The following is a 12,095-nucleotide window of genomic DNA, read 5'->3' on the forward strand; positions in this document are numbered from 1 at the left end:
AAGCCCTGCAGCAGAGTGACAGGCAGCAAGAGAAAGTGAGATTGCAGCTGCAGCCAGTCTAAACAATCCAAGTCCAAGAGTAGGGGCGGAGGTTGCGTCTGTTCCATGAGCTTCTCCTCTGACTGACTGAGAACAATTCAGACTGCATGAAAATGTTTGCTGTTTTTCTCCACAGTTGGAGCAGAAGGAGCTGAGGTTGGTCAGCCTGAGGTTTGAGGACTCGGGGATGTATCAGTGCATTGCAGAGAATCACCATGGAGTCATCTTCGCCACCGCCGAGCTGCGTGTGTTTGGTGAGTCAGCTGGGTAAATGTCACATGACAAAGCGAGGTTCACACCATATCCCCTCTAATTCTCTGAAGCTCTGCTTCTTCCTGCTCCTTTGTAGCTCATGTTCAACTGTGTCAACATGTGATGTACTTCAATGTTGTGTCTTTTAACATGGAGCACTGTGATGGGCAGTAACAGCCAACATGTAGCACTTTTAACCAGTAGCTTTGCCTGGAGCTCAGCTACTTGTAGACAAATGTAGCGAGCCAGTGAAGATGAAAGCTCCAAAGAGAGAAGATGGAGTGTGACTCCAGGTCAAAACAATATGGAGAAGGTAGAAAAGAGAAGATCCATGATGATTGCTTGGTATTCCTATGACGAGTCATAGGAACTAAGGTTAGGGTGAAAGTGGCCAATCAGAGGCAAGATAAGGCGACTCCTCCAATCATAACAGACACTCATGTCACATGACCAGGAGGGAGTCCGAGACAGAGGGACGCTTCAAGCTGACAAATGAGAATTTTCCTTGAGTGATGCAGATGAAAGCCACAATAATGCGTGTCCTTGGCCATATTTACACACATTTAGAGAAAACAATGCCTTAGTTGTTGACTCTGTAAAGCACAATCACAAGTGCTCTCTTCATCTAAGACGTGGAACACAAATGTAGGAACACACATTCAGTGGAAAGTTTTACTGCACGTAACCATGAGCAACTCTTCCCAAACTACACACAAGTCTTCCTTTCTTTTTTTGTCAACATTTGCTCTTTTTTACTGGAGGTAGACCACATGAATAACATTATAGGGGTGGGCAAAAGAAAAGGCAAACTTAATAAATACATAGAGTGACCCCTAGAGGCAAATGACAGATAGTTGGATAGTAATATTTGTATACATGTGGACCATAGATAGACATGTTGTTCAATGTAGCTTTCATGTAGCTAGCTTCTGTTGTCCTGCAGCTTGTAATGTAACTTGCTACACTTCTCCAGGGATAGCTTCCCCTGTAACTTAGTTACATTTAATGGAGAGTAACTTGTAGCTTAGATACATTTAATGGCGAGTAGTGTGGCACCCAATGTTATTAAAAAGTATGAATGTTGAATGGAGAAACTATTCTAAATCGAATCGTAAACCCCAACAATGGAATAGAATCATTTGATGCCCAAAGATTGACAGCCTTGCTAATTATGTTAACTGTGCTTTCCACTTTCTCAGCAGCCACTTGAGAAGTGGCTGGTGAGAGGGAAGTCTGGGCTTCCCTGCTTAGGCTGCTGCCCCCGCGACCCGACCCCGGATAAGCGAAGGATGATGGATGGGATGGATGGTGCTTTCCACTTGTTTTCTTAGCATTGCTCTGGGTCCCATTTGCTAGTATGATACAGCCACTGCAGGAGAATTTCCATGCTGGTGCAATTCCAAGACATTAGTTGGCAGTGAATAATTTTAATAATAATAGTTTATAAAGCACTTTTCCAGACACTCAAAGTGCTCCACAGATAGCTGACAACCCATCCTTTATTCACTTGATGGTGGTGAGCTACATTTGTAGCCACACTTGCCCTAGGGTAGTTGGTGGCACAGCTGCACCACTATCTGCTCTACCATGAAGTTAAATCTAGTCTTTTGATGCGCCCTAAAAGTGTTTAAACTGTAAGTATTAATTATTCCACTCAAGCTGTTTGTTTGTAATATGCATCGTAGTTCTATTTTTATGAACACATTTAGAGGTCTTGAGATCTCCGTGTAAAATTGCTGATGCTAATCAGTGGCATGAGCCCTCGGGCTCTTAAAACTGCGGCCCTCTTCAAGATGTGGTTGAATAGCCCTGCTATATGCGCTACTACTGGGGCGGTATAGCTCAGTTGGTAGAGCGGCCGTGCCAGCAACTTGAGGGTTGCAGGTTCGATCCCCGCTTCCGCCATCCTAGTCAATGTCGTTGTGTCTTTGGGCAAGAAACTTTACCCACCTACTCCCAGTGCCACCCACATTGGTTTAATTGTAACTTAGATATAGGGTTTCACAATGTAAAGCGCTTTGAGTCACTTGAGGAAAAAGCGCTGTATAAATATAATTCACTTCACTTTGACATTTTGAAATAAAATAAATCAAGATTTGCCACACATCTTTTAAATGTAGCCAGGAGTTCTCTCAGGACATGGTAGTTGTAAAGTAAATGATGCTAGGTTATCCTAGCATGATGTTAGCATTGTAGCTCACATATGACAGTGTTGCTAGAGTTTACGTCTTTTTGCCCACAATAGCGTTAATGGGAGCCACACACTCATTAGCATTAGCATTTATATATATATATATATATATATATATATATATATATATATATATATATATATGTATATGCAGTGGTGATGATGGGTTGCACTTGGGTGAGGTCATTCTTTCTTGCAGCGGTGGCTGTGGCTGGGCAGTCCCACTCTGGAGTGACAGTCCCTGGGGAGGGTTCTGGCACAGGTGCAGGTCACGCTGCGTCACTCTGTTTCCGCTTTTGTCTCCTCGCCTGCAGCAAGGAGATGTGCATCTCGGGTTCCTGTGGCAACAGTCTGCATCCAAACGTTGGGGTGTTTTGCAGCTTCTTGCAAGTTTTGGTTGATGCCTGCCTGTTTCATGTCAGGTCTGAAAACGTCCTTGAAACACAGGCGGGGGCGACCAAGGGGTCTGGAGCCTGGTGACAGTTCGCCGTACAGGACAGCTCTGGGGAGCCGGCTGGGGTCCATCCTGTGGACATGGCCAATCCATCTGCCATCTGAGGCGGCGTTGGCTGAGCATGGTGAACGGGCTGGTGGAGTGAGCATGTTCCAGGACTTCTGTGTTGGGAACTTTGTCCTGCCATGAGATTCCCAGGATGCGGCGAGGACAGCGCAGGTGGAAGCTGTTTAGCTGTTTCTCATGTCTGTTGTAGGTGGTCTCGGCCTCGCTGCCACACATCAGTGTGCTAATGATGCAGGCTGGGTAGACCTGGAGTTTAGTGCGCGTGAATAGCTGGTTGTTCGACCATACTCTTTTGGACAGCCTGGCCATCACTTTGGCGGCTCCGACAAGACGGACGGCATGTACTGTGTCGAGTGACAAGACGCTGGAGATTGCGGATCTAAGGTATGTAAAGGTGTTGACACATTCCTGAGTCTGATTATCGATGGAGACGGACGGAGAGTAGAGTTTGAGCATCTTGGACCATGACGTTGGTCTTCTTTAGGCTGATGGTGAGACCAAACTCTTTACAGGCAGATGAAAGCCTGTCCATCAGCCTCTGGAGCCCGGACTCGGTGTGGGGTGCGAGAGTTGCATCATCAGCAACAAGATTTTCCCTCAGGAGGACACTGGTCACCTTGGTCTTGGAGCGCTAACAGACGAGGTTGAAAAGTTTGCCATCAGCTCTTGTGTAGGAAGACCCCTTCAGAACATGAGCCGAAAACAGCAGACAGAACGAGAAAGAAGAAAATTCCCAAGATGGTTGGCGCAACCACAAAGCCAAATTGGAAAGGCTTCTGATGTTTCTCCTTCCCAACATACAGAATCCTGTGTTTTCATGGAATGATCTTATGACGGCGAGGAGTTTCGGGGGCAGCCGATCTTTGCAAGCAGCTTGAAGAGACCATCTCCACTGACAAGGTCGAAGGCTTTTGTGAGCTGCAGAAAGGCGAGATACAAGGGTCTCCTCTGTTCTCCTGCAGCTGCTGAAGGGTGAAGATCATGTCCACTGTGGGTGTTGCTGCCCTAAAGCCACATTGTGACTCGGGGAAGACACGTTGTGCAAAGAGGTGGAGTCAAGCAAGACTTTCCACACGATGTTGAGCCTGGTAATTATTACAGTCACTACGGTCTCCCTTGTTCTTGTACAGTGTGACAATCTTGGAGTCAGGCAGATCCTGAGGGACGACTCCATCTTGCCAGCAGAGGCAGAGGAGATGGTGAAGATGCGGCAGTAAGGAAGTTTAACTGGAAACATTAAACATCATCAGCATGAAAAGACATAAATCAGTGTGTTTCCATTAGAGCTTAATAAAATCACTTTTAAACTACCTCTCAGGCTTATCCGGCACATTTGGTACAACTGCTATTTGGTTTTAGAATACAGAGGGGTGATCAAGTGCTCCCTCGTGAACCCGAGCCTTTAATCAGCCGGGATAGACGTGTGGGTCTTAACATGTTTTATCATTCATTCATGCTTGCCTGCATCAATAATCCATACCCCCTCCTCTCTCATCCCCACCAGCCTGCGCCCCCACATTTCAACACAACCCCGTCAAACATGTCCTGGCTCCGAGAAACGGCCGGGTGGTGATGGAATGTCGCCCCAAAGCGGCGCCCAGGCCCAGCATCTCCTGGAGCAAAGAGACGGAACTGTTGAGCAACTCCAGCAGGTGAGCCAACTTCTCCTCGGGCTGTGTGGGTCTCCCTGGTCTATGTGGGCCAAAGATCAGTGTGCGCTCATCCCTGGGAGATTGAAATAAGCCCTGGATCGTCTAAATCTGCTAAATATGCCACAAAGCAGTTGTTGATTTATGTGCTTCTCCTGACATTAAGCTGCGTCCCCGACTCGTCAGCCGGGATGACACAACAAGCCTAATCTGAGTGGGTGGGGGTACCCCGACCTTGTCCCCACCCCGACAGAGGGGCTGGGAGGAGGGGTTGGATGGCGCTAGTTGTCATGCATGAGCTGAGATATGCAAAGAAAAAGAGAATCTTTATTTTTGCCTTCAGCTCACTTTCACTCTTTTTTTTCTCTTCAACTTTATTTGGGAAGAAGCACTTTTATCTCATTTTGCTTCATTTTCCAAGAACACACTCTGGACTTTTAACCTCCTCATCTTTTATTCAGCCGCTTCTCCCATGAACAAGTTTTCTCCTTCTTCTTCTTCTTCTTCTTCTTCTTCTTTTCCTTCTTCTTCTCCTTCTCCCCCTCCTTCTCCTTCTTCTTCTTCTTCTTCTTCTTCTCCTTCTTCAGGCTGTTCATCTGGGATGACGGCAGCCTGGAGATCCTGAACGTGACTCGTGCGGATGAGGGCAGGTACACCTGCTTCGCCCAGAACGACCGCGGCAAGGCCAACAGCACCGGCTCTCTCTCTGTAACAGGTACATCAATAAGGTAACGGGTACATCAATAAGGTAACAGGTACACCAATAAGGTAACAGGTACATCAATAAGGTAACGGGTACATCAATAAGGTAACAGGTACACCAATAAGGTAACAGGTACATCAATAAGGTAACGGGTACATCAATAAGGTAATGGGTACACCAATAAGGTAACGGGTCCATCAATAAGGTAACAGGTCCATCAATAAGGTAACGGGTACATCAATAAGGTAACAGGTACATCAATAAGGTAACAGGTACATCAATAAGGTAACAGGTCCATCAATAAGGTAACAGGTACATCAATAAGGTAACAGGTACATCAATATAATGGTGGAGGAAGTAGATGTGATTATAGATGGATGGACTGGAGTCTATCTCGGTTGCAATTGGCTTCCGCCCGATTGTAGCTGAGATAGGCTCCAGCGCCCCCCGCGACCCCAAAGGGAATAAGCGGTAGAAAATGGATGGATGGATGGACTATAAAGGTGGAGGAAGTAGCTGTGATTGTACACACCCCGTTTCCATATGAGTTGGGAAATTGTGTTAGATGTAAATATAAACGGACTACAATGATTTGCAAATCCTTTTCAACAGATGTGTAAGTTACCCATGCCTTGGGCACTAATACACCCCCATACCATCACAGATGCTGGCTTTTGAACTTTGCGTCTATAACAATCTGGATGGTTATTTTCCTCTTTGTCACGGAGGACACCACGTCCTCTGTTTCCAAATATAATTTGAAATGTGGACTCGTCAGACCACAAAACACTTTTCCACTTTGCATTAGTCCATCTTAGATGATCTCGGGCCCAGCCAAGCCGGCGGTGTTTCTGGGTGTTGTTGATAAATGGTTTTTGCTTTGCATAGTAGAGTTTTAACTTGCACTTACAGATGTAGCGACCAACTGTAGTTACTGACAGTGGTTTTATGAAGTGTTCCTGAGCCCATGTGGTGATATTGCAGACCTTTGATCCTTAGGGATCAAAGGTCTGTAATATCATCGCTTACGTGCAGTGATTTCTCCAGATTCTCTGAACCTTTTGATGATTTTACGGACCGTAGATGGTAAAATCCCTAAATTTCTGGCTATAGCTCATTGAGAAATGTTGTTCTAAAACTGTTCGACAATTTGCTGACAGAGTGGTGACCCTCACCCCATCCTTGTTTGTGAATTAGCATTTCATGGAAGCTGCTTTTATACCCAATCATGGCACCCACCTGTTCCCAATTAGCCTGCACACCTGTGGGATGTTCCAAATAAGTGTTTGATGGGCATTCCTTTAACGTTATCGGTATTTATTGCCACCTTTCCCAACTTCTTTGTTACGTGTTGCTGGCATCAAATTCTAAAGTTAATGATTATTTACAAAAAAAATAAAATCTTTATCAGTTTGAAGATCAAATATGTTGTCTTTGTAGCATATTCAACTGAATATGGCTTGAAAAGGATTTGCAAATTATTGTATTCTGTTTATATTTACATCCAACACAATTTCCCAACTCATATGGAAACGGGGTTTGTAGATGGCTGGACTATAAAGGTGGGAAAGTAGATGTGATTCTAGGTGGATGGATTACAAGTCAAGTCAGCTTTATTTCTCAATTTCTTTACATGTAAAAACATACAAAGGAATCGAAATTTTGTTTCGCATTCTCCCATGCGTAGACAAAAAGAAAAGAAAACACAACAGTAAAGTGCAACGTAAATATGTCTACCTACTAAAATGAAAATATATATAGTTCCTGTTGTTTTTAAATAGGATATGGCTGTAAACAATGAGTGTTTCATCAGTAGTACAAATAAAGGTGGAGGAAGCAGGTGGCTGGGCTATAAAGGTGGAGGTGATTCTAGGTGGCTGGGCTATAAAGGTGGAGGTGATTCTAGGTGGCTGGGCTATAAAGGTGGTGGTGATTCTAGGTGGCTGGGCTATAAAGGTGGAGGTGATCCTAGGTGGCTGGGCTATAAAGGTGGAGGTGATTATTCTGCATGTCTGAGGGAGGTGGAAAGCATGACGCCATCTTTCACATCAGCTCTCTGTTGCCCCCCAGTGGACAACGTGTGTGCTGCAACTATTTGTGTGATCAACAAATGTGACTTCTTTGAACAAATTAGTGTCACTAAAGTAATGAAAAACAGAATCGTGTGAGCATTTGGTGAGTGTTTGGAGGGCATTTGATTGATAGCAAATATGGATTTTGACTGTAGAATTATAATCAGGGTTATTCAATGATCACCATTATTATGCATTCATCATTTTCACAAAATAAAACATTCTCAAAATCACCTTAAACAACCTTAGATATTTTGATGTGTTATTTATTAACACATACACGGGGATATCGATACCAGATCTGTATGCTCTAATATCAATTCTCAAATATTTCCATACTTTGGATATTAAAATCCAAACTTGGATATTAAAATCCAAACTTTCTCCACTAATGGCCGCATACTTAAAGTTAAAATATGCCATATTGATACATTTTATTTCAAACATGCTAGAAACAGATATTGTCTCAGCTTTGTATTAATGGTGAATAGGTATTTTATTATTAATTATTAGAACATTTAAGATTTTTTTCATGACATACTATTTTTTTCTGCTCTTTTCTGTGCAATTTGTAAGAACAGAATATAAATATAATAATACGATTCTGTAAGTGAGTCGTCAGAAAGTCTGTGTGTATGAAAATATTATTCTTCAGTGTTTTTCAAGCCTGTTGGAATTTTTCAAATGTATTCAGGCGTTTAATTTTTTAATTGAGTAAGCGTATTTGTACTATATTTTATTTAAATGTTTAGAGCTTCTAATATCTTAAATTAGGGGGTGTCTAAACTTTTTCCACCAAGGGCTACATACTGAAAAATTAAGTGTATATTTTTTTCTAAAATGCTAGAAGCAGATATTAAATATATATTTAAATACATACCTTTGTGTTGTATGTCACCAAGTATATTATTAATATTAGTTTAAAAAACGTTTTTTTTTCCTCATTACATTGTAATTTTTTCTCTGTTTTTCTTACGTTTACTCTTTTTTTTTTTTTGATATGGTATTATTTGAATATACATGACTTTTAACATTTTAGTAGACACATTAGGTAAGTATTAATCATTATCCCCGATACCATCACTATTTATTACTGTCAGAAATATCCATCCATCCATCCGAGGTCGGGTCGCGGGGGCAGCAGCCTAAGTAGGGAAGCCCAGACTTTCCTCTCCCCAGCCACTTTGTGCAGCTCTTACTTTCAGAAATAGAAGTCATGTGTAGCTGAGATAGGTGCCGGCGCCCCCCGCGACCCCGAAAGGGAATAAGCGGTAGAAAATGGATGGACATAATACCATTATAATAACAATAAAAAATAAAAGTCATATAATGTCAGATTTGAGAGAGAAATGTCAAATCAACCAACCATTCCACATCTGTGAGTCACTCCACCTTCAGCATATGAAGAGCCTTTTCAGCCCATTTCCCCCAAATAAAAGCCACTTAGAATGCAAACTCTGTTGGATGACTAAAATGACACCACTTAGAGTTTTGTTACATATTCGTTATAGAATTGATGAAATCAAACAACGACTCACATTTAATTCTGGGTTTAACAAAGCAAATTAACCAAATTATTTGGAAGATTAGAAACAAACATACTGGTCCTTCTCTAATTAATGGATTTGGGTAAAAGTCAATATTGTGAAGTCAGACCACTGCGGCATGTTTCATTGGACAAAAGGACAACCTTGTCTTTGGTGAAAGCAAATTCATCTGAAAATCTTCTATTTTCATCTGAAATGTTGTTGCTGTTTTATCTGACCATTGCTAGCTTACAGCTAAAACAATAAAATGGCCTGGCAGCAAGAGATGACCAATAGGAGACAATATTTTATTTTCATATGACAAGATTCCACAGCTCTCAAAATAACTGTAGTAAAGTAAATTGTTAATATGTTGTTTCAAAGCCAGAGGTAGCTGCGGGTTGCAGACTAGAACCTCCCAGGGTGGAACCCAGGAAGCTTCAGCAGGAATAGATTGTAGCATTTCAGAATAAGGATGCTTTTAAATGTGATGACTTTTAGTGAGAGAGAGCTGACTGTCACTCATTAAGATTATGATTCATACCAATGTGGTGTAGCATGATGCAAGAGCCCTGAATATGCTATTCTAAGAAATGTATTCCCTCTTCTGATTGTACACCTGCTCAAGCAAATACATGTCAGAACTCTACACGTACAAACTGTACATGTCAGAACTCTACACGTACAAACTGTACATGTCAGAATTCTACACGTACAAACTGTACATGTCAGAACTCTACACGTACAAACTGTACATGTCAGAACTCTACACGTACCAACTGTACATGTCAGAACTCTACACGTACAAACTGTACATCTCAGAACTCTACACGTACCAACTGTACATGTCAGAACTCTACACGTACAAACTGTACATGTCAGAACTCTACACGTACAAACTGTACATGTCAGAACTCTACACGTACCAACTGTACATGTCAGAACTCTACACGTACAAACTGTACATCTCAGAACTCTACACGTACCAACTGTACATGTCAGAACTCTACATGTACAAACTGTACATCTCAGAACTCTACACGTACCAACTGTACATGTCAGAACTCTACACGTACCAACTGTACATGTCAGAACTCTACACGTACCAACTGTACATCTCAGAACTCTACACGTACCAACTGTACATGTCAGAACTCTACACGTACAAACTGTACATCTCAGAACTCTACACGTACCAACTGTACATGTCAGAACTCTACACGTACAAACTGTACATCTCAGAACTCTACACGTACCAACTGTACATGTCAGAACTCTACACGTACCAACTGTACATGTCAGAACTCTACACGTACCAACTGTACATCTCAGAACTCTACACGTACCAACTGTACATGTCAGAACTCTACACGTACAAACTGTACTTGTCAGAACTCTACACATACAAACAGTACATGTCAGAACTCTACACGTACCAACTGTACATGTCAGAACTCTACACGTACCAACTGTACATGTCAGAACTCTACACGTACAAACTGTACATGTCAGAATTCTACACGTACCAACTGTACATGTCAGAACTCTACACGTACAAACTGTACATGTCAGAACTCTACACGTACAAACTGTACATGTCAGAATTCCACACGTACCAACTGTACATGTCAGAACTCTACACGTACAAACAGTACATGTCAGAACTCTACACGTACCAACTGTACATGTCAGAACTCTACACGTACCAACTGTACATGTCAGAACTCTACACGTACAAACTGTACATGTCAGAACTCTACACGTACCAACTGTACATGTCAGAACTCTACACGTACAAACTCTACATTTCAGAACTCTACACGTACCAACTGTACATGTCAGAACTCTACACGTACAAACTGTACATGTCAGAACTCTACACGTACAAACTGTACATGTGGATTGATGGATCTGTCCTCCATGACCAGCTCCAAAACACTGCAATATTCCAACAAGCTTAGTTTATTCCAGCGATTAGATTGAGAAGGTGAACGTAATATATGACATAAGTTAACATATAACATATATAGATTAAGAAGGTGAACATAATATGTGACACAAATTAACATATAACATCATATAAATTGAGAAGGTGAAAGTAATGACAAATAACAATAACCTCCTCATTTGATGATTATGAAAAGCTCACAAAATGTGGGAATTTTAAAAAGTGTACACCATCAAATGTTAACAAACAAATATCTCACTTAACATGTAAGGAGTTTATATGGCATATTAGTTTCAGGGTGCACCTGGAAGCTGGGATAGGCTCCAACAAAAGGGAAAAGCAGTAGAAAGTTGTTTAGTTTCACATTTGAAGTAGAATTGCTGACATGACATTTTGAGTCTCGTGTCATGTTGTGTCATGTTGTGTCATGTTGTGTCATGTTGTGTCATGTCGTGTCATGTTGTGTCGTGTTGTGTCATGTCCTGTCATGTCGTGTCATGTTGTGTCATGTTATGTCATGTCGTGTCATGTCGTGTAGTGTTGTGTCATGTCGTGTCATGTTGTGTCATGTTGTGTCATGTCGTGTCATGTTGTGTCATGTCGTGTCATGTCGTGTCATGTCGTGTCGTGTTGTGTCATGTTGTGTCATGTCGTGTCGTGTTGTGTCATGTCGTGTCGTGTTGTGTCATGTCGTGTCATGTCGTGTCGTGTTGTGTCGTGTTATGTCATGTCTTGTCATGTCGTGTCATGTTGTGTCATGTTGTGTCATGTCGTGTCATGTTGTGTCATGTTGTGTCATGTTGTGTCATGTTGTGTCATGTTGTGTCATGTCGTGTCATGTTGTGTCATGTCGTGTCGTGTTGTGTCATGTTGAGTCTTGTTGTGTCGTGTCATGTTGTGTCACGTCGTGTCATGTTGTGTCATGCTGTGTCATGTCGTGTCATGTCGTGTCGTGTTGTGTCATGTGTCATGTCGTGTCATGTCGTGTCATGTTGTCTCATGTTGTGTCATGTTGTGTCATGTCGTGTCGTGTTGAGTCATGTCGTGTCGTGTAATGTTGTGTCATGTCGTGTCATGTTGTGTCATGTTGTCTCATGTTGTGTCATGTCGTGTCATGTCGTGTCGTGTTGAGTCATGTCGTGTCATGTAATGTTGTGTCATGTCGTGTCATGTTGTGTCATGTTGTGTCATGTCG

General features: G+C 42.2%; 1 protein-coding gene across 1 annotated transcript in view; it reads left to right on the forward strand.

Moving 5' to 3' along the window:
• Window positions 1-12,095, forward strand: part of cntn1a (contactin 1a) — a 114,097-nt gene that overhangs the window by 59,536 nt on the left and 42,466 nt on the right. The window contains exons 11-13 of the mRNA XM_061917045.1: window positions 176-293; window positions 4,507-4,654; window positions 5,239-5,366. Of these exons, the coding sequence (XP_061773029.1) occupies window positions 176-293; window positions 4,507-4,654; window positions 5,239-5,366 (394 nt within the window). The remainder of the gene's footprint in view (window positions 1-175; window positions 294-4,506; window positions 4,655-5,238; window positions 5,367-12,095) is intronic.

Source organism: Nerophis ophidion, linkage group LG12 (genome assembly GCF_033978795.1).
Source record: "Nerophis ophidion isolate RoL-2023_Sa linkage group LG12, RoL_Noph_v1.0, whole genome shotgun sequence".
NCBI classification, from domain to species: Eukaryota; Metazoa; Chordata; class Actinopteri; order Syngnathiformes; family Syngnathidae; genus Nerophis; species Nerophis ophidion.